Source organism: Cyanistes caeruleus, chromosome 29 (assembly GCF_971803275.1).
Source record: "Cyanistes caeruleus chromosome 29, bCyaCae1.hap1.1, whole genome shotgun sequence".
Lineage (NCBI taxonomy): Eukaryota > Metazoa > Chordata > Aves > Passeriformes > Paridae > Cyanistes > Cyanistes caeruleus.
The window spans coordinates 4,425,648-4,448,330 of record NC_141729.1 but is presented as its reverse complement, the minus strand read 5'-3'; the positions used below and the strand labels follow the sequence as shown (position 1 = coordinate 4,448,330).

The 22,683-nt window shown below is 48.2% G+C and overlaps 1 protein-coding gene across 7 annotated transcripts in view; it reads left to right on the top strand.

Moving 5' to 3' along the window:
* The first annotated feature begins 282 nt into the window (after positions 1-282).
* AAK1 (AP2 associated kinase 1) overlaps positions 283-22,683 on the top strand; it is a 60,010-nt gene continuing 37,609 nt past the window's right edge. For all 7 annotated transcript variants that reach the window (XR_015279711.1, XM_086865208.1, XM_086865207.1 and 4 more), the window contains exons 1-3: positions 283-591; positions 18,978-19,096; positions 21,097-21,205. Coding sequence is in view for 6 of the 7 variants with exons in the window: in XM_086865208.1 (XP_086721334.1) it covers positions 429-591; positions 18,978-19,096; positions 21,097-21,205 (391 nt within the window). In the remaining variant the exon portion in view is untranslated. The remainder of the gene's footprint in view (positions 592-18,977; positions 19,097-21,096; positions 21,206-22,683) is intronic.

The following is a 22,683-nucleotide window of genomic DNA, read 5'->3' as shown; positions in this document are numbered from 1 at the left end:
CCGGCGGGGGGCGGCGGCGGGGTCGGTCCCTGTCCCTGTCCCTGTCCCTGACGGGCTCGGTGGCCGCCGGTGACGCCGCCAGGCAGTGATGCGGGCCCCGGGCCCTGCCGGCAGCCGGCCCCCGCCGTGACCCGGTGGGGCTGCGCAGGCCGGCCCCGCGGGGCGCATGGAGGCACCCGCCGCTCTCTGCGAGGTACCGGGGCAGGGTCCCTGCGGGCCGGGGCTCGCGGAGGGGCCCGGCGGGGGAGCGCCGCAATCCCGTTATCCCCTGTGCTTTTGCAGGTGTGAGTCCCCGGGGGACAGCGCGGCTCGGCCCCGCCAGGCGAGCGGCCCCGGGCCCCCCTCAGCGGCCGCGGCAGGAGCCGGGAGGGGCTCGGGACCTGACACCGGCATCGCCCCCATCGCCGGCAGCTGCCGCCTCCTGAGACATGAAGAAGTTCTTCGACTCACGCCGGGAGCAGGGCGGCTCCGGGCCCGGGTCGGGCACCAGCGGCGGCGGCGGCGGCAGCAGCGGCCCCGGTAGCGGCTACATCGGCCGGGTCTTCAGCATCGGCCGGCACCAGGTCACTGTGGACGAGGTGCTGGCGGAAGGTAAGATCCCGCTGCCTTTCTGAGCGCTCCACGAACGCTGCTTTTCCTTCCCCAGACTGAAAGGGAGGCCTTGAGCTGTCCCGAACACCCAGCCTCCTCCTTGACCCCCAGATTCCTGAATATTTCATTGTCCTTGACAGAATTGCAGGCCGGTGGTGTCTGTAAGCTGACGTGTCTGGTTTTCCTATCTGTAAATCCAATGTGGGTTTGCTGGATTTGGCTTTTTTTTTTAATGCTTTAGATATTGGGGAATTTTCAGAAGTTATTTGCTTCTTACTTTTCCTAAACTGGGAGTTAAAAATACCAAAAGAGACATCCAAACCAAAATTATCAAACATTTTGGTGCAGAACAAGGTGCTGTAAATAAAGAAAGCAGCATCCTTCACTCTTAAACTTTCTTCAGCTGTTACCTCCTTTCCTACCTCAAGCGGAGAGGATTAAAACACTGGAGTAAATTCCTTGTAGCTACGTTACGCACATAGGTAGGCTGAGCAGGACTGGCTGTGACCTGGGATGAGGGATTTCTCTGTGTGTGGGGGGTTTCTGCAAGGGGAAGTGCTGATGCCAGTTGCTTTTTTTTTTAGTTTTTTCCCCCAAATGAAACAGTTAGAGACCTGAAAATGAATTGTAGGAGTTAGCGACCTCATGACGTGTGCAGGCCTTGCAGTGCAGCAAGCTGCTGGTGGCATTTGTTTAATTGTAACCAGCTCTGCTGCTTGAACTATCATTTTACATTTCATTTGTTGGGGCTGTAAGGAACCTCCTGAATGGCTCTGGCTGGTAACCTTAGCCTCGACCTTCAGAGAGATGTTGGCCTCCTTAGACCTGCTCCTGGTGCCTCCTGCGCAGCATCCTGGGCAAATTTAGTCAAAACAGTGTTTTGTTTTGATGGTGAAGGAGAGGGGAGCTGCTGGGAGAGAGCTGAGTGGGAGGACCTGTGTTGGCTTTTACAGAAAGAGCCCTAAAATGGAAAAAGGACTCTCTGTACGCTGCCTGTGTTCACATTTGTAAGAATTCACCATGATGTACAAGAAAATAGGTCTGTGACTGTTTTTTACATTTTGTTTCTGATATGTTCTGCTGAGAGGAGCACTGAAACTAGGCTTTTAACTAGCAACTATACTGTTTTGGTTTTTTTTCCTTGATATTTCCAAGGCTCTTTTGGCCCTGGAAGCTTAGGATGTACATGAGCTAAACTTGAGAAGCTGTCAGAGTCTCTTTAATGCAGGATGGTCTCATCCTGGTAACATGGGAAGGCAGAGAGGCTTTTTTTGCTGATGAGTAATCTGCTGGCAGGTTCTGCCCTGTGCTGACAGCCCTGGGAAGTGAAGCTGTGTGTCACCGGGCTCTCCTGCTCGGCAGGGCTGAGCTGCAGCAGAGGTGGAGGTGGGAGCACAGATTGCCTGCGAGAGAAGAGCCTTCCTTCCCTGCTTCTCAGTCCTGGGGGAGCTGCTGCTTGTGGGGGCTTTTCCCTGCAGCTCCTGCTTTCTTGGCTGGCCTGTGGGAGGGAGCATGGCCTGCAGCGCTGGGCTCCTCACATGTGAAACAGGTGCTGTGTTCTGTTCCTGTGAGGCAGAGCCAGTTCTTCTGGTGAAAGATGCTGCCCAGGTACATCCCTCCCAGTGAGACTCTGCAGTGGCAGTCTGAAATCCTTCTGTGTGCAGACTGAAGCCTCCGAGGGGACAAGAGCGAGCTGGTGTATTGGTTTGCAGGTCGTCACCTTTTGTTGGGAGCAGTGAAAATGCTGTTTCCTCTGCAGGAAAGTTGGGCCAGCTGGGGAGCAGTGTGGGTCAGAAGTGCTGCAGCGCTACATGCCTGTGGCTGAGTGTGCTGGTAAACAGCCTTTTCTCCCTGACTCAGCTGGGGAGCTCATGGGCATCCCGGTCCCTGCACTCCTGACGTCTGAAACCTCGGCTGGAAAACCTCTCTGGATCTGCAGTGGTGTTTCAGCAGTGCTGAAAAGGCAACTCGTGGCTATTTCTGCTAAAAGGAAAAGTCCCCTGGGAAGCACTTTTAGGAGGAGTATCCTGTCTGGGAAGGAAGTACCTCTCATCCCCGTTGCTTTAGGAGGGAGTGGGGAGGCCTGTGTTTAGGTGCAGCATGTGAAACGTGAAAAAAAATAAGATGTAAAAGTGGCTTAAAAGAGAGAATCAATGACGTGATGAATGGTGTGGAGGAGACTTGAGCTGAACCAGAACTTTTGGAATTGAAGTGTTGGGATTTGCCTCTGTCTGTCAGAGCTGTGCCTGGCCACCCTGAATTCTGCTGAGCAACCCTGCTGATGAGGAGTGTCCCCTGGCTGCAGCACTGCCTGTGCCAGGTGGCAAATGGCTCCGTGTGCCTCTGGGCTCTTGTGTAGATCCCCCAAAAATACCTGATGTGTTTAGGTGAAAAATAGTTCTGTCTGGGTACTTGCCTTCCTGGGCAGGGGGGAGCATCCCTTCCTTTTGGATGGAAGTGGATGGGAATAATATAGAAGGAATTTGAGGTGTTATGATACTGGTGAATTAGTGCTTTTTTTACAAACAGGGTGTTGCAATAGGTGGTTCCTAGTTGGGTCTTTGTAGCTGTCCTGCTCTAATTGGGGCTGAGTCAGGCTGCTGTCTTGCTGTTTATCTTTTTGAAAAGAAACTGAAAGAGTGTTGGATCAAATCAAATACTGCTCTTTGTTTTTGCCTGTGTGTAGGGGGAAAAACCAAAACAGCAAACCCCACCCCATGCTGGAGCTCCAGGGAGGTTGGTGTTCCTCTGATGGGGATCAAAGCAGCAGAAACACTGAGAAGGATGTTGGCATAAGTGAGGTTTCAGAGATGTGTGTGTGGCAAAGTACTGCAAGGCATGGGTTACTCCTTTGGGCTAAAACTGGGGATTGCCCCAGTGTCCCATTTTTAAGGGTCCCTGTGTTTTGTGTGACTGTACTCACAATGTTGTGAGAGTGCTGAGCTGTCCTGAGGTGTGTAAACATTGATGGGGCACGTGTTTGAGCAGGGTTTTGTTTGTCTTGCTCTGCTTCTAGCAAAAGGCACAGGCTGCGTTTCTGCAGGTCTCTGAACAGTTACTTTTAAAATCAGTTGTACTCTTCTGAAGGTCTTTTCCCCTTAAAGTGTGTAAGTAAGGGATTAAGGTTTAATAATTGTTAGATATTTCACTGAAGTTTTTCAGCCTGTGTGCTGCTGGCTAGTTTTGATTTGAAAGCATTTAATGGTTGGTATTACAAACCAGTGCAAAGTCACAAAATCATCTTGCGTTTGCCAGCTGTATTTTTTACCTCTGTTTTGAGAAGAAGGACACTGTAGGGTTCATCCTGACTTTCCTTAGCAGACCTGCAGGCCAGTGCATGTAGGAAGCAGCTGGGAGAGGCTGTGAATGCCCAGCCCATGCCTGGTGAGCTGCCCAGTGCTGTGGCTGGCCTGAGTGCTGATGGTTTCTGCTGACCCTTGCCCTGCTCACCCTTGGCACCTCCTCTCCCTGCAGCACCATGACCTGAAGTCACTGAAAATGACATGTGAGCTTCTTCTGAAATAATCTAACTTTAAAACAAGCCCCTCTGAGGTACCTTTTGCAGATTTATACGATCCTCAACCCAGTTCCAGTGTGGTTGGGTTCAAGGCATTGCTTTAAGTGTATTTTGTGAGTTACTGCTTTCTAGCTTCAGCCAAGGGCCCAGCTGCTAATCAGCTGACCAGTGACATTTGGATTAGGAATTAAACTGTTTCTCCTCTTGGAATGGGACATGTGATTTTTATTTTCTCATTTTTTCCCTGTTGTTTTTGCTGTGTTTCTTGTGAGGCAGAACGTGTACTCTGCACTCTGCTCTGCCAGGTAGGATGTTTGATTCTGTGTTCTAGCAGTCTGTTTTTCTGAAAGTAGAAGGCAGGGGCACTGGTGAAGAATCCCAGTGGAGTTATTTGGTAAATGTTGAGGTATCCCAAGTGTTTTGATGCTTTTAGCAGCACAGCTTTTCCTGGGACAGTGTGTGCTGTGTCCTGAGATGTAATCAGGGAGGAAAAGCAGGTGTTAGTGGATTTAAGTGTGTAAGAAGTTGTGTAGACCAGAGACTGGCCTGGCCTGGCTTGTGGGCTTTGTGCAGCCTGTCACAAAAGGGGGCTGGTTCCTTGTGGAACTGCTGTGGTAGCTAAAAGCTGATTTAGGGGCAGTGTTAGCCCAGCACAGTCATCCTCCCAGAAGGGAACCTTCCAAGTTAAACCAAACCAGTTTCTGTTTCAAGCAGTCCTGCTATGAATTTGTCAGTTAGTATAGGAAAGCTGAGTTTTGTGATTCTGGCTGGAGGTAATACATGCTTTGACTCTCCAAGTGGGGTGTTGCAGAAGTGTTCTAGGAGTTATAAAGGAACAGGTTGCTAACCTCTGGTTACACTGCTATGATGTTTTTACTGTGGCATGGGCCTGCTCCCCTTTGTGCAGGAGCTTGTCAGCAGCTTGAGGAGAGCAGGTGGGAAGTTATAAATGTGCTGAAGACAAGCTGGAATCCACTCTACATTTAGCACTTCTTGCCTTCCAAGGTCACCCACCTGTATTAATCATGGCTAATAAGGGGTCAGGAGTGGCTAGGTGCTGCACACTTGTGTTGGGACAGGGAACTGCTTCCCTTGAAGGTGATGTTTTCTCAGTGTAAATGTTCTGGGCAGGCTGAGGCTGTGCCCGTGGGGAAGGCACTGTGCCAGCTGCAGGGCTGGTGCTGCTTCTCTGGAAAGTCACAGCCAATTTGCCTTCACTTGTGCTAAGTGTTTACTTGTGTTCTACATGTGGAAGGAGACAGGAAATCTCTGAGGAGAACATGCCACAAGCAAAGTTGGTTTATGGACGAGTTATCTTCTGATAACAAGAGGTAACTAAGTAAGTTTCCCAGGAAGGGGTGCTGACTTCCTTGGATAGGGGAAGCACAGGATGTCCTTGTGGTATCATGCTGGAAGCAAACCTCCTTGGATCAGATCCTGGCTACTGTACTTCTTGAGAGTTGGAACAATACTGACAGTGATTTACAAGCACAAGGAAAAGATTTGGAAAGGCTTAAGTGAGGCACTGCAAAGTAATTCTCATTTGTGGCTTTTTGTCATTATGGAAACTTTCTCCTTTTGTAGGAGGTCCAGGAATTGCCACTAAATGAAATGAAGGTTATTGTTAGCTGCCCACAGTGTGATGCAGCAGAGTGAAACAGAGGGGAGCTGCTGCAGCTCCTCTAATTGAGGAGCTCTGAGTACCCAGAGTATCTGAGCCCTGGCACAGTCTGTGAATGTGTCCTTCCACCCCTTTTAGGGCTGCTGGGAGCTCAGATTGGGAGGTGAAGCAATGCAGAGCGTGTGTGGCCAAGTCAGGAATTGATCTCTGGCCTTCCAGATTGGGTGTTTTAATTGCAGTCTGTGTTTCCTGTCAAGTGCTGCCTCTCTGTGATTTCAGTGAACGTGCTCCTGGCACATGTGTGATTTGGGTGTAAATTCACGCTTGCTCTGTGGCAGAACCCCTGCTGACACCAGGACACTGGGCCATGTGTTGCAGGATTGGATTAAAGACATTTTTGGAATGAAATGCTCATAGCATCTGGTTTGCTTCATGATTTTGCAGAAACAAATGATGTACCAGTGACGGGTGATCTCATAGATTAAAAATAAAAGAAGCCATCAGCAGCTGAGTTCCCTGAGCAGGGATTTGCGTGTGCATCCCCCCAGAGCTGAGCTGGAAGCTGGCTGGTGCTGTGATGAGGGCAGGTAGAGCTGATCTTCACTCACTGTTGGTCACACACCAGTTTCCTTCCCATTAGGTGATCATTGGCCTGTTTTAGGGGGCCCCAAAATGTGCCTGTGTGAACTTACAAAGCAATCTGACAAGCTGTTCTTGAGTGTAAGGGCAAAATGCAAGATCTTCTGAGGCTTTCTAATTGCACAGCTGTTGTTCAGATATCATCTTAGCTTGTCTCTCCTTCTGTAAGCAAAATGATGCTTGCAGGGCTGATGTGTGCTTTTGCTGCACAAGTGGCAGCAGTAAAATAAACTCAAGCTTGTCTCAAGATGTGCAGAATGCTCCATGAGGACATGATGTGCCTGGTTCCTGTGGCTGTCACTGAACATCAGGCTCTCTTCAAGGCACCAGAGCAGTCAGGAGAAACCCTTGGTTTGGTATGTTATACATGTTTTTGTGACTTCACTGCTATCCCTGGTTGTACAGGGGTGCTGTTCAGATGTTTATGAGTGATGTGAAATTTGGACTTTCAAAGTATTTTGAAATACTTAAAAGGAACATAAGAAATCAGTGCTGATGTGAGAAGCACAGAAATGGAGACCTTTTGCCTTATGTGCCTTCTGTGCATGACCTACCTGCTAACTCAGAGTCACTTCAGTTACCTGTTGTGACCCTCTGAAGGATTAATGGCTTCTGACTCGGGAAGTGCTTCAGCCATAAAGACATTTCAGGCACTGAGCTGCTGCTTGGGAGGAGGGAACTCCTCACTTAGGGCTGCAGTGTGGCCACAGGAAGGTTATTTGTGGCTGCTGCTGGCCCAGGGCTCTGCTGTAATGACTCCCTTCATGACTTCTGGCAAGGAGTGTTTAATACCAGGGGTATGCAGATGGCTGGTGGCATGAACAATACCTTGAGATTGTTAAGGAAAACACCCTCTGGAGTTGGAAGGGTCTGTGAAAGCACCTGTGTGTGTGCAGGGATTGAGGAGCTGCACACCCAACTGGTGACATCCTGCTGGTTCTTATGTTTGTAGCTGTTATTGGTTATGTTTGTAAGGAAATAAAGAAAGGCATCACAGAGCCCTGGTGTGTGGGATGTGGGGTGGCAAAGGATGGAGGAGGGACAGTGTGGCAGAGAGAAGGGGAGGGGGCAGTACAGGCAGGTCACACTGTTCTGTGATCCTTGGGCACATACTTCTTGGAAGAACAGATCTGCTGAATGTCAGAGCCTGTTTTTTTTGTCCTTTACCTGTTGCTTTTGAGTCAGCAGATGTGCTTGGATATGTGAATATGAGTTTACCCTTCTGTTTCTGTGCTCCATTACCAGTTGCAGTTTGAACTGTGAGCTGTCTCTGCTCTTTGGAGAGCACAAAGGCTCTGTGTGTGCGGTGTCACACAACCTGTGGTTCTGTGCCTGTCCCCTCTCTGCAGAGCAGACAAGTAGATGGTGGCAGGGAGGCTTATCAAATTATTTTACAAATGAGAAGCTGAAGCCCATGCAGATGAAGCCATTTGATAAGGACTGTGTAGGAGAGCAGGGACAGTCTTGTATTAAATGCAAATATAACTCCTTGCTTGGTATTTTAATCACAGGGTCATTAATATTCATGTCACCATAGTATCCAGGAACTTTTATCATGGACCAGGGCCCTGTGTCACATAATGCAGATGCAGAACAAAGCCTGTCCCTGCTCCTTGGAGATTCCTGGCCCTTCCCTGTGCCTGCTGATTCTCAGCACCGTGCTTGGGACCAGAGTACACTCATGTGCTGCTGCCTTAGGAGACCTGTCCAGAGAGAGGGTGTGAGCTGTCATGGTGTGAGAATGAATCTTCTGGAGACCTGATATTCAGAGACCACAGGAAACACACAAACTCAGCCTTGCTCACCCACAACATGTGACAGGATTAAATGTATTGGATTTTTTAAAAATTAAAATGATGCTATTTTTGAAGGGGGACAGATGGATGTTTTCTACCTTTTGCTTTTGTTTTACACTTAACATAGGAGTCCTTACTCTGTACCTTTGAAAGTTATTCTGCAACAGATGCATTTAGTGATAGATTTATTATTTAAGTTGGGATATAAATAAATAAAACAATTATTTAAGTTCATTTGAACTGATGAATTCAATCCCCAGTGGTTACAGACTTGGTAACAGTCACAAGACTGCAGGTTCTGGACCCCTGCAACTGTTTCCTGTTCCTAGACATCTGACAAATGAACAGACAGATAGTTCATACCTCTCCCTCTTCACCTGTGTATGTGTGGAAAACCCAAAGCCCTGTTTCATGTAGAGCTGGTATTTCCTCCCATTAAACGCTGAATGATGGGTATTTTGTGCTCCTGGCTGTACCTGGGAGTTTGAATTCCCTGAGACCTGCCTGGTGGGGTAGTGGACACCTCTCTCCATGCTTGGCATGCACTCAGGAGTTGAAAAGTTCATTGCTATCTTCAGGGGTGGATTAGCATATGCCCTGCAGAGGAGTGGGATGTGTCCTTAAATTGTGTTTTCCTGTTACTCAGGGAGCTGGCACTTCAGTGGCCCAAGGGTACCTGTAACCTGTAGTTACACAGGTTCCCACAACCTGCAGTTACCTGGCATTTCTGGAAAGGTTGGACTCTGGATTCCTGGGTTTAAGGAGAGGAAGGTGCTTGGAGAGAAGCCTCCCTACACTGCTGTGAAGCTCAGTCTTGTTGAGTGTGAGCTCAGGCTCTTCCTGGAGCCTGTGCAGTGGAGTTCTGCTCGTGGTTCTCCTGCTGCTGTGCTCAGGAGGCCTCTCTGGGTGCTGCCATAGGAATCAGAATTCCTGTATGCCTCACTTGTCTGTTGCCATGAGCTGTCCTTGCATCCTTGCATAATTGCTTCCCAAATGGAGTGTGCTGTTACCATGACACTTCATGATCAGCTCTGCCTGGCCCTTGCAATCCAGTCCAGTTAAGGACCAGTCCCAGCCCTGGCCTTCATCTTCATCTTCATCCCTCCTCTACACCTCCAGCTACAACCTGCTCTCTGCTTGACTAGTTCTGCTTTTTTGTCTCCTCTCTTGCCGACGTGATTCATGGCTTCCTTGCCTTTCCAGGGAAGCTTTTCAGCTGCCTGCAGTTGCTGCAGCTTCTTGCTGGCTTTGCAGTTCCAGTCGTGTTCACTCAGAGCCCGTCATGCTCTGCAGCATGTTGATGCCAGTGCTAATTTCACTTGGAGATGAACAAGGGCTCGGATGCTATTAGCAACTGCTGGGAATAATAGCAGCTGAAATGTGCTTTTTAAAGGGCTGACTGATAACTAAACAAATGATTCTTTTAAATTTTTTTTTTAAGCCCTGAGTTATTCATGACCCATTAATTTTACTTTTTTTTTTTCAGGCTTACACTGGAAGTTCAAGGACTAAAATTGTTACAATAGAGAGGGACTGAGTCTGCCTTGCCAAGTAATCTATTTGGAGGCAGCATGTCTTGCTGCATAGTAATAAAACACTGTTCTATCAGCTTTGGTTTTCCAAGTCTGCCTGTCAGGGAGTAATGGAGAGGATGCACAGGGCTGTGCAGCAGAGCACATGCCCAGCAAATCTACCCACGTGAACACCTGAACGTGCTTCCTGCTGTGGCAGCCAGTACAGGTCCATCGCCTCCAGTGAGCTGCTGTTTGTTATGAAATTGCTGTCACAAATACTGCAAATTCCAGGAGGCTTTAATACCCTGAGTTGGGGTGTCTGGGCTGTGCTGCTGCTCTCAGAGTGCTGAGCTCCTGCTGCCCTTGGACTGGAGTTCTGACAACAGCGTGGATTTAATGCACAGCCTGGATCTTGCCCACTGATTATTTTAGGCTTCTAAAATGCTGTTGCATGGCAGAGATTAATTTCCTTCCCCTCCTTTCTCTGCTGTGTTGTGATTTACAGCTTCCTCTTTTGTCCTTCTCCATGGACCTGGCTGGGAGTTGCAGGAGGATTGTGTGGAGGGTGAGGTGTCTCCTAGAGTTCTGTAATGAGATGGGGTCCTGAAACATACAAAGCAATGAAGCTGAATGGTTTTAAATGAACTCTATCAAAATAAACCCCCAGGAAAGTGACAAGAGGTAGTTCTGCTTTTCCTGTGTCATCCATGAAGTGAAAATGCCTCTACATAATTATTTGGTGTCTGTTTGCTGTTGTGGGTACAGCTGACAGACTGAATGTTCACTCCCAAAGCTGCCACCATCCCTAGACAACCAATCCACGTCTCCTAAAATCAGGAGAGGTAGAGGCAGTGCTGGTGTGGTGTTGGATGAGTTTCCTTGCTGGATTATTTTGCACAGTTCAGGCACTCGTGGCTGGGGCTGCCACACCAACATTAACGATGCTGACGTCCTGCCTATTTAAAAGGAGAGGGTGGAGCTTGTAAATCTAAATCTGTCTTGTCATGGCCTAGATATTGCAGCACTGACATTAAGCAAGGGCCCTGTAATTATGTTGGTAATATTGGATAATCACATTAGGATTCTCAGCTATGGTAAATCTGTGTAGGGCTGACTATGGCCTTGCTTTCTCCTGGCTGTGAGTCTGACCCATGAACTCTGTGTGAGCTTAAGCCTTTGTTTTACCTGGGGAGAAGTCCTTTGCTCAGGTGTGCTGGATGTTGTAGTAAAGTTTTCCTGGTGGTTTTTAAAGCCTAAGCAGTGCTGCAGCTGCAGTTGGAAGAGCTGCTGCTTACTGGAGTTGGGAGTGAGAAGGGTTTGTGATGAACAGGGCTTTGTCTGGGCTCTTCTGCTCTCCTGGAAGCACACCTTTGCCCTGATGATAAGTGTTGTCTGATGGACTCTGGAGGTATCTTTGAAACTGGTTGTTTAGTTTTTTTTCCCTTTTTCTTCACGCCTCCCACTGAATCCCAGTTGCATTTTGTGTGGGCAGCAGGCTGACGCAGATGCTGGGCTCTCCGTGCCTGGAGAACTCGCTGGCTGTGAGGCTGCCTGAGGGATTTCTGCTGGCCAGGCGTGGAGGCTCCTCTGCTTGCTGCTTTAATGTGCAGACTGCTGCTTATGTGCAGATTGACTTGGTGCAGATCAAATTCTTCCCAGCTCCAGTGTGAGCTGCGTGGAGAATTTCTGGCTGCTTAAAATGGTTATTACTGGGAGGACAGTGCCTGACTTTGGGAGCTGTAGGGCTGCACATGTATTTCTCTGCTATGGACTGAGTGAAACAGTGAGTTGTTACCCTGCTCAGAGCTGCTCTTGTTGTGAGTATCAACTGGGTGAGCGTAGAATCCACCTCAGTTTCCCAGCACTGGCAGTAGGATGAAACCTGGGAATCCCCGGCATTTGCTAGGGGTAAAAACAAGCTGTGCACATGCTCTGCAGAGAGGGAAGGGGAGCTGGTGATTTGCCCAGCAAAGCTTGAATATTCTTCAGGAGTTTGTCCTGTGCCAGGAGGATTCTGTCCCTGGCTGGCTTGACACACGACCTGTATCTGTGTCCCTTGTGTAGTTTCTTCAACTGAAGTATCACTAGAAGTGCTCATAAAATAGCTGCATTTCCTGTATGTTCACTTCAGCTCTGAGCTCTCCTGACTTTTACAGTTGTAACTGTTACAATCTTCTTTTGAGTGTGTTCATTGTTAAATTCCTGGTCCTGTTGCAGAAAATACCTGGCTACCTTCTTAGCTAATTTTCCATCTGGGGAGATGCAGGATTCAGCTGATTCTCCTGATACTGTGCACGTTTGAGGTTTCCTGTCACAAAGTACTAGATGTCCTCTATGTTTTATCTAGGTGCTTTCTACTTTCCCTGCAGTTGTGGAGCTCTGATTGCCTCCTAAAGCCACTTAAAATGGTCAGAACAGGGTTGAGATTTGAGTTGCTGTGGCCATTGCTCCTTACACAGATGAAGCTCTTTCAGCTGGAGTTAGTGGTGTGCCCTTTCTTTTTTGCCCTCAAGATAAAACTTAAATGTTCAGACTATTTAATTGGCGGTTGATGTTTCAAGATCTGATTTGGTAAGTTTCCCAGAGCAGTTCTATCTCAGTTCCAGGATGAAACCTTTTAAAGTGCTGTTTAGGGGCAGTGGAAACAGCCCAAAGGAGCAGACCAAGCCACAACTGAAAGCTCAGTGAAGCAGCCAGAATGTGCAGTGATTCCTGTTTGGTTTTAGTGTGTTTAACTCCCTGTGCAGGTGAGTATGGTGAGGTCAGAGCTGGATCTCTCCTCCTGGAAATGAGCACGGGGAGCTTTGCAGGGACTGTGCTGGAAGGAAGTGTGGTGCAGTGTTTTCTGCAGTCTCTTTGCTTTGGAGCTTTCAGGCACTGTAAGGACTGCTGTGTTGGTGGTTGAGAGCTGGAGGAGAGCAGCCCTGCCCAGAGCCCTCCTGTGTGCCCTGCAGAGAGCAGTGCTTTGTGTTCCTGGTGTGCAGAACTCATTGAGATAGCTCACTCCAAATACTGCTCTGGGAGATGCTGGGACAGGCTTTTAGATTGAACCAGTCCCTTAAACTTGGCACTGTTATGCTTTAGATGGGTCAAGGGACTTAAAAAATACAACAAAAACCAACTAGCTAAAGCTTGTTATTTCCTTTGAGGTAGAAAATCTGGGCTGAGAGAGGCCCTGTTTAATTTAGTATTATTATCTGCTCCTCTCAGCTGGGGAGGCTGCTGGCAGAGGATGAGGCTTTGTTTTGTTCTTGTTCAGAACTGGACTCTGGTTTATAACACACATGTACACAAACACATGCACTGTTTACAGACACTTGGGTGTAGGAAGAGCAGGAGATCACATTCAGGCCTGCCTGTTGCTGTTGGGTGTGTGGTGTGTCCTGAGTGGCACCTTCAGACAGGTGTGCATGTACCACTTACACCTGTGGGTCTGTGTGTGAGCCTGTGGCTGAGCACACCCTCTCAGTGTGCTCACTGTTGACACACTTTAGCCCAGGTACACAAAATCCTGGTTTTTTTAGCCTGGGTTATGGGGAACAAACACAGGTTTTGTCCATGTACTCCTGAGAAGTGATGCAGGCCTCTGCCTTGGGGCAGACTGTGTGTTTTCTGTGCCTGCAGCTTGGGGGTGAATAATCTTCACTTATATGGATATAAAATGGCATGTAAATACCCTACTGTAACCAGAGGATTATGGATTGGGTGGCAGAGTGAGTCACAGGCATAATTAAATCCCAAACCCCAAGTGTCGTGTCTCTCCAACATGTAGTACTAAAACAACCAAATGCAAACACAAAGGAGAACATTGGTACAATCACCACTGCTTTGAGTCCTTCAAGTCCTCTTGTGCTGGATCATCTGGAAAAGACTTTGGATAGCATCCTTCATCTCCACACCCAGGAGGCTGTGGAGAAGAGATGGGTTTTGGCTGCACTGGTGTGTAGGGGAAGAACTTGGGGCTGAAAGTCAGTGGAGATTTTGGTGAGGATTCCTAATGGTGGCAGGGTAACAACAGCCAGGAATAAATTGCTGCAGAGCACGTGGGGAGTGTGAGTAGAATAGTGAAAGAACAGGTTAGAAGATGTGCTGGTAGGGACTGTGGGCAGTGTAAGTCCTGCCAGAGAGAGGCTGAGTCAGGTGAAATCCTCTGTAGTACCTGGCAGTGCTGGGAAAGCCCTAGAAATGTTTCTTCCTCTTGGTAACATGTTCTGCCATAGGCAAAATGTCATGAAAGGGTGAACCTTCAGTCCCATCCTGTTGGGATGACTTGTTGCTCTCTCTTACTTGGAGATCTGTGGTTTGAGGGGGTCTGCTCTGGGCTGGGACCACCCAGAGGTGCAGTTCCAGCACAGATTTGCTTTACTGTGCCTTCTAAATTATGCCTCAAATGACTTCAAAAGAAAATGAGGGAGTTGTATTTTTCTGTAAAGATGTTAATGCTGACACGCTGTGACTTTAAAGGTGTTGCAGATGCTTCATAAAGCAGAAAAAGCAATGTGCAGTGGTCCTGTTCATTCCAACCCCTTATTATGTATCACAGTGGAACACTTCACAATGCTGCCTCTGGTTCCTGGGCACATTTGGTAATAACAAGGAATAATACTGGAACAGAAAGCTTAATTTGGGGTGAAATATCCTGTCCTGGAAACAAAGAGCTCAGAAGTGATGCAGAAGTGGCATAAAAATGGGGAAAATGGGATTTGAAATGGTGTGTTTTCATCAGGTATGTGCAGCAATACCCTCCTGCTGGGCAATGGAAGAGTGGAATAAAGACAGCAGAAAGAATACATTGGTGCAGATTAATAGCCACAAAAATAGCACTGTAATCCTAATGCAAATCATGGGGAGCTATTATTGAAATAAAAAGCCCATATTAAAATATGCCAGCAAATATTTACTTGTGTGGAGGGTCACAGCAGATGACAACACGAGGCAGGAGCAGTAGGACTGTTTTCCTTGGCTCTCCTCCCTGTTGCTGCTGGCTCTGTGGGACAGTGTGATGCTTTTTGTAGGAGCTGATGGGGAGTCTCCTCCAGACTCGTGGTGTGGTCCCAGTGGCGCTTCCCAGCAGTCACAGGAAGGTTTTTTTGGAGGTGTCAGCAGCCCCAGTGTGCTCAGAGGACAGGATCCCAGGGCACCTTTTACCTGTCCTACACATCAGGCACTTGTCCATCTTCACGCTGGCTTTGCAGTGTGGGGAGCCAGGCTTAGGGCATCCCTTCAGCTTTGTGGGGAGCTGTAGGGGAGCAGCACTGGCACATGGAGAGCTTTTCCCTGATGTGCTTGCAGAACTCTGCTGAGCCTGGCTGTTGTCTGAAATAACTACAGATTATTCTATTGTTTAGCTTTGGCCAAACTGTTTCCCTTGGCCTTTTTTCTTTGTGGTGACCCCATTTTTTAAGTGATCCCAGAGTTGAGGTTTGCTGTAGCCATCTCTGTCTCTGGAAAAGGTGCCCAAAAACATCAGTACTTTAGGATCAAGAATCACATCATAGAATAGCTTGAGTTGAAAGGAGTGACTGTTGTATATATGCAACTTGGGGGAAAACTTTTTTTTTTTTCTTTTTTTGAGTGACTGTGTGTTGCTCCAGTTAGAGAAGGAGCTAGAGGTGCAGGATGGCTTCCTCAGGGCAACAGCCAGAGAGAAAATGGTTCTGGTGTTGGCAGATGATGATGTCCAGTGATGGGTAATGTGCAATGTCTGTGTGACAGCTGCTTGTGGCTGTGGCTGGGGGAAAAAACACATTATTGTGTTTTAGTAAAGCTTTGGGAATGGTGAGCTGGAAACACCTCATGCAAGGGAGTCACTGTGGTTTTCCTGTAGCTGGATCCCAGCATCCTGACTGGGGGGGAAAAAACAAAACCTGAGTGAGCCTGCCCTTGTGCTTAGGAAGGTAAGTGCTGAGGAAGTTCTTCTGGCTGGTGAGATAAGGCAAAATATGACATAATTCTTGATGGATAAGGATCAGAAAGTATTGGAATTGTGCAAATGGAGTGGCTTTGTGCCTGGTTCAGCAGAGCACTTAATTCTGAGTGCCTGCTGGTACAGCTGGAGCTTAAAATGCCTCCCTGCAGGCGAATGTTCCCGGGGCAGTTTTGGGACATCTTGGCTTCCCCTCAGCTGCAGTGTTGGAGCCCAGTGGGCTGTCTGCATGCAGAGCATCGAGGGGGATGAGATGGAGCTAAAATACAGCAAGGTGGGAACAGCTCAGTGGAAAACCATGTCTGGTTTGTCCGTCTCGGAAAAGAATTTCACCACTGAGGAATAAAAGTTTTTAGTGGTACTCACAGAGCCTGTCAGGAGCTGTGGTAATTCCAGGTATATTTAATTTGTGGAAGGGTGATAAAGAAAATCCAAAATGGAACAGTGATTTTTTTATTTTTGAAAGTGGAAATTTGTGACTTGACAATTTCAAGCCTGATGATTTGAGTGCCTTAACTGAAAAGAGGAGTGATTCCTCCTCAAACCCAACAACCCTGGGAAAAAAGTGAGGGATGTGATTGGAGGCAAACCTTGCCAGTGTTTGCAGAGGGAAGACATCCCTGGAGATGTTTTTGTAGCTGCTCTTGCAGAGCTCAGATTGCAGCTGGTGGGTCACGGAGCCCCCATGGTGTTCTCAGCTCCTGGGCAAGCAGCACTCGTGTCTCTGGGAGGAGCACCGAGCAGGATTTTAGGAGGAGGTTCTGCCTAATTGTGTTTGGATGAGGCTGTTCCTGTTTTGTCAGTGTAGCTGCTGTCTCTGGCAGAGCCTGTTGGATCAGCACAGCTGGGCAGCACAGAAATGCAGTGTTTTGGGAGCACTGGAAGTGCCTTTGGTCCTGCAGAACCCATGAAATCCTACCTGCCTTTCTGTGTATGCACAGGGCAGAGTCCAGCCTGGCCCCTGGACTGTGACTGACTGGGGTAAACTGCTCTGTTGTCTTGGGGCTTCAAACACTGTCTGGCTGCAGCTGAACTTGCTTTGTTTTGGCCAAAGCGTGGTGGGATTCTTGGGCTGTCCTGTGCAGGGCCAGGGGCTGGACAAGGTTGAGCCTTGTGGGTGTTTCCCCTTCAGGATATGCTGTGATTCTATGGAAACAGGCTTTTCCTGGGTATTGTCTGGCAGGCACAACACCTGCCTTGTTTTCCTCTCTTCTGCTCCACATTACTGTGCGGGGGAAGATCTGGAGCAGGGCTGAGGTGGTGCTGGGTGATGCTACAGGTGTAGGAAGGGGACATTTGGGGTGGTTTCCCTGGCACCCCAGTGCTGCCATCCCAGAAGGAGCAGGTGGGTCTGTGGAAGGTGAGGTTTGATGTCCAGAGCACAGCTCAGCTGATTGGTGTGAGCCCAGTGAAAAGCACCTGTGGAAGCCCTCATCACCAGAGGGAGAGGGAAGGAACTCCTGTCTCTGTGGTTCTTCCTCGCCACAGCATCAGTGGGTGCAAACTCCATGCAGCAGCAATGCTGTGCTTGGTTGTAGGCTGGCATTGCATTGCAGCTTGCTGGCTGCAAGAGGATTCCAGGCTTGCAGTCCACGTGAATCCCTTAAACTCAGCACAGCGCTATCTCCTTACCTTGGAGGAGCTGGGGGGGATCACGTGCAGCTCTGTGCAGCTGCTCTTACCTAGTTTAGAAGTGCTTGCCTGGCTGTGAGGAGTTCTGCATCCTGCTGAAATTACAGAAGGGCTGAAAATGGAGCTACCAGAGCTGGCAGCTGGCCAGTGCCCTGACACAAACCTGCATGGAAAATTGCTTTGGTATCTGTAGTGACTGGAGAGAATTGGAACTTCCCAGTATCTTTCAGCTTATCCTAAAACCTTTTAGCAAGAACAACAGTCAGGTAGCGGTGTGTAGCAAGGTAACCATGTTTCCATGCTGTTGAGGCAGGCCTGAAGTGCCAAAGAGATGCAAGAAAAGTTTACCCAGAGAAACCCCAGTAGCTGGTGGTGGCTCTAGGCTGATGGAGATCCCAGTGCTGGCTGCTCAACAATATTAATATGTCTTAGGGATGAGCACAGAAATAACTTCTCATCTTATAGAATGGGAAAGATATTTTAGCTTTTGCTGGCTGCTGTAGGAAGAGACTTGAATTTCCTTCAGAACCTTAAATCCCAGGCACGTGTGTAGTGGAAAGCTGTCCTGTGAGGTGACTCTCAGGCTTAGCTCCTGCTTTTGTCCCTTGTGGCGCTTGCAAGTCTCTGGATTTATTTATTCTGTTGCAGCTGAAGCCTGCACTGGTCTCGTGCCTTTTGCTTCCCACACGTGTCCTGGAAAAGAGGCTTCACCAGCAGAGGTAGGGGGATGTTCTCGTGGGTGACCTCTCATTCTGTGAGGGGAGCAAAACCCAAGTCTTGTGATTACCAAAAAATTCTGAAATGGCTGGGACAGTAATAAACTTTGAAAAACCAACTCTTTGGGAAAGAGAAATTAAAAAAAAAAAAAGGATTTTAAAACCTGATCTCTGCAATGATTCTGAAAAATACAGGCTGCTAGGAAAGCTGGGTTTGGGAAAATGGTGTTGGTTATTATTTCTTCCTGGCTCTAGTGTAGGTTATAAGAGGAGGAAGAAAAATCAGCACAGTGCTGTGTTACTCTTTTCCACAGCCACCCTTTGGGCTAAGGATTCACAGCGGGATATACAGATTTGTGCTCCAAAAACGAGACAAATGTGGCTGGGGAGAACAATGAAGCTACTGCTGTGGGTTCAGAAGCTCTTAAAAATGACTTGTAATTTGAGATCCTCATCTTGAAGCAGCTTCAGGGAGAGAGTCAGGGTTATTTTTGGGTCTGAATCGAGCACTGTGCGTGGAGGCCCCTCCAGAGCAGGGGGTTTGAGCAGCTGTGACATCCCAGGGCCATGTCCCACTTTTCTCAATTTGAGTGTCCATTTTGCAGCCTGGGTTTAGTTTTCAAGACCTTTAATTGAAATCTTGATGCTTATTTTTTTTTGTGGGATTTTTGTTTTTGTTGGGGAAAAGGGAGGAGGAATGTGTTTTTTATTTTGTTTTGTTTATTCTTTTGCATCTCTGGGGCTTCTTCTAAAAGTCAGCGGGGATTCTTTGGACCCCCTGCTGTAGTTCTTGTGGCAGCCTGTGCTGTGTGAAACCGAGGGGTTTGTGATTCCTGCTGAGCAGTTCCTGTGCTGGCAGGTGTGTTACCTGCGTGTGTGCCCCCTGTGTCGGGGTGGAAGAGGAGCTGTGATTTCATAGCAGCCATTGAACACAAAGAGGGAGAGCTGTACATTAAAGTGTTTTCTGGTGATTTGGGAGCAAGGGCCAAGAGGTTTCTCCATGATGAATTTTGTGTCTTCCACAGGTGGCTTTGCAATCGTGTTCCTGGTGAGGACGAGCAATGGGGTGAAGTGTGCCCTGAAGAGGATGTATGTCAATAACGAGTATGACCTGCAGGTCTGCAAGAGAGAGATCCAGATCATGGTGAGTCCCTGCTCTGTGCTGGGCCCCCTGGCATGCAGCGGGGTGGGAGCCTGCTCACCTTCTGCTTGTGAACTCTGTGCCATCAGGGCACAAACTCTGCATTTCCCTAGCAAAAATGGCTTTTGTGTGGAAAGATTTGACTTCGGGAGTTGTGTGGGAATCTGGTACTGAGCTATTTCAAAAGTTCCTATCCAGTGGACAAAGAAAACCTGGAACCTGAAAAATACCCAGGGAATTCCAGGAAAAGGAGGGGAGAACTGCATGGCTGAATGGGAAAAAGAAGAGATGAATATGTGAGCATGGCTGGGGGTGTTGGAATTCAGAGTCTCACAATCTTCAGTTGAGATCTCTAGTCTTCAGCCTTTTAAACTTGATGAGAAAAGGCTGATGATTCTGATATCTCTGAACTGAAATCAGTGCATGAATGGCAGACCTCCATCCTGAGATGAATCTGTATCACAACACCTTCTAATCCTTTGGGTCAGGATGAAGGTTATCTCTGCACTGGTGAGGCTGGTAGATTAAAACAGTATTTGTGGGGTAGTTGCTGCCAGGGCTTTTGAAATGTAAAGTATTTGTAATAAGCTCTGGGATGTTTCTCTAGATTATTGGATACAAGGATTTATATGGTGGGATAGCTATTTTTAATAGCTGTTTCAAACTTAGCTTCTTTAAACAAAGACAAAATGGAGATGATCCAAATAGATTTGCCTAATCTTGTTTGCAGCATGGTAAACATGGGAAGTGCCACTTTTGAAGTTGTATTCAAAGATACTGATGAGCATTTAGAGCAGCTGCCAGGTGGGGAAGGAAATATAAAATCCTCATTTTGTGAATTTACCACACGAGGTACAGGTTTGGGATAGATGATCTTTGTATCAGAAACTCCTACCTGTAGCAATTCTGTGTGTGATTTCTGAAGTAGCTTTTAATTGGGTTAATACCTTTTAATTGCTGTAGTTTGTGATAGTGCAGGGAAGCTTTGGGCTCAGTTTCCCTGGGGGCTACGTGGGAAAAAGTGAGATTAGATCTCACATCAAAGGTTTAGCTGTGCTCACAAAGCTTGTTTACCTGGGTTTCTCTTGTCTCCATGTCTTTGGTGCCTTTGGGGTGGTGGCTGGTGGAAAGTGAGAGGAGGGTTCTTCTCACCTGGCAGGGCTGCTTGTTCCTGGGCTGGATCTTATCCCAGGCATTTGTGTCCTGAACAACTAATGCATCCCTGAAAGGAAATGTTTACTTCTTGCCCCGCTTTTCTGCAATAAGGAATTATTTTCCACTTAACTGCAGTTTTTGCAGCCCTACAGTGTTAGAGCAGAATGTGCCCTGCAGAACCTTGATTTCCTCTACTGGGGAAGCTGAGCATCAAACTTGCCTGGCTGTCTCAGCTGGGAGTGTGTGTGAAGCTGGCAGTCCCCAAGAAACAATTTTCCCCTGCAGTTTAGCATGTGCCTCCATAGCAGGGCTTGGAACTTGGTGACCTTTCAGGTCCCTTCCAGCCCAAACCAGTCTGTGATTCTGTGATAAGTCATTGATATGAGAACTTGTGCTTTAATCCGTTGAATTACTTAAAATAAAGCACTTCTAAAAGCAGGGTTAAAATTTATTTTGTTGTTTTAGTGGATTTTTTTGAGCATGTGAAGATTTGAGACGTGTTTTGTTAGCAGAAGAGTTGGAAGGAGATGAGACAAGTCCTGCATGGCCACTGTCACCCTGTGCCCTGTGGGGAGGAGGAGCAGCTCCAGGGCCTGGCCTGGGCCACCTCAGGGGATGTCCCAAAATTAATTCATCAGGTTGGCTGTTTCTCTGCTGTTTGTGTCAGATCCTTCTGGAAGGAGAACAGGTAGAGACAGACCTCAGGTTTGCTCAGGCTCTGAGTGACGATGAATTCCAGGTGACAGAAGCTTGTGTGGTGTGGCAGGAGCAGATGAAAGCTCTGCTCTCTCTGCATGGCTGCTCCATGAATTTAGCTGGTCCATGGTGTGAATTTGTCTGTCTTGCAGCGGGATCTGTCTGGCCACAAGAACATTGTGGGCTACATCGACTCCAGCATCAACTCTGTCAGCAGCGGGGACGTGTGGGAGGTGCTGATCCTCATGGACTTCTGCCGGGGTGAGTGTTGGCCACAGGTGGGTTTGTCCTTCTGTGCTTACAGGGAACTTGCCCAGCAGCTTCCTTTTGGAGAAAGAGCTGTCCCTGAGCTGCCAGGGAGCTGTTGTGAGCTGGGCAAAGCCAGGACCAGGAGAGGAGCCCTGGATGTCCCGTGAGGCTGTGCTGACTCTGCTGGGGGGATTGGTACCATCTTTGCTGCTTCACAGGGTGGTGCTGGGTCCCCTCTGTTGTGAAGGAGAACCATAAATACATCTTGCTGTTGTCTTTAGCCTGGTCTGCACAAGAAGTGGCTCCTCTTCAAGCTGCCAGAAATGGAATTTTTCTTCACTTTAGTCTCATTGCAGGCTTTGTTCCACATCAGCCTGCCTTAGGATTGTTCTGGAAGAAGCCTGAAATGGATAATGGGAAGCCAAAAAGCATTCCTCTTACCTCTGACCTTTTTGCTTGGCTGTCTGTAGCCAGACAGGCTCTTCCAGCTGTCCCAAAGCTTTGATCCTTGTGGCTGGGATGTGGTGTTTGGAACAAGATGCGTGTGCTGGGCTCAAAAGCTCACAGGAAGAGTGCTGAGCAAAAATAACGTTTTGGCCAGGTGACTTCAGGAGCCTGTGGCTGGTTTGGATAGTGGCAGCTGGTGGAAGTTGGGGTTTTTGAGCCTGTGTGGCTGTGAACTCAAAAGCATTGTAGCAAGGACACGTAGATGTGTGTAAATGTGCCCAGTTCTGTTCTGCCATGTCCTGTTTGCTGCTTTGTTTTGCTGCAGGAATCTTGCCTGCCCTGCACTGGGTTGTTTGCTGTCAGAGGAGGAACTTTGTGTGCAGTTTTGCTGAAGGAATCACTCTATAAGATCTCTTTAAGCTTCAGCCTAAACATGACAAGAGCTGTTGTGAGCACGAGACCCGACAGGGCTGGCAAATCCCTGCTCAGGCCCCTGTGGAGGGAGGTACAGACCTGAGTCCTTCACAGGCACCTCCCCAGCTGCAGCACCCAAGTTTTGCACAGATGAAGTAAAATCCATCTTTCTAAGGAGCTTCTCTTGGTGTGAAGGGAGGAGAGCTGCAGGGTGGCAGTGGCAGGTGCTGTGCTGAGCACACGCCGGCCGCTGTCTGCAGCCTTCCCACTGCAGTGCCTTTGGATGCTGATTTCCCCTTGTTGCTTTCCTTTTGTGGCTGACAGTTTCCAAACCAAATCAGTGGCTTTGTGTGCAGAGCTGCATTCGAGTGTAAAATGTTCACAGCTGTAGTATTCATTAAACTGAGCTTTTCTTTCCTACCATGAAAGTTTTCCAGCACTTGTGATGTGGAATGATGCAGTGCTGCTTTGCCAGAGCCTAAGAAAGGAGATTTTCTCTGTCTGTCTAGGGTGTTTAGAGGAGAAAAAAACCCCTCTGGATTGTTTTGGAAAGGCCTTGACAGCAACAAAACCCCAAAGCTGAGACAAATTCAGGACTCGTTCAGGAAAAGTTGCTTTTGTTTGTCCAG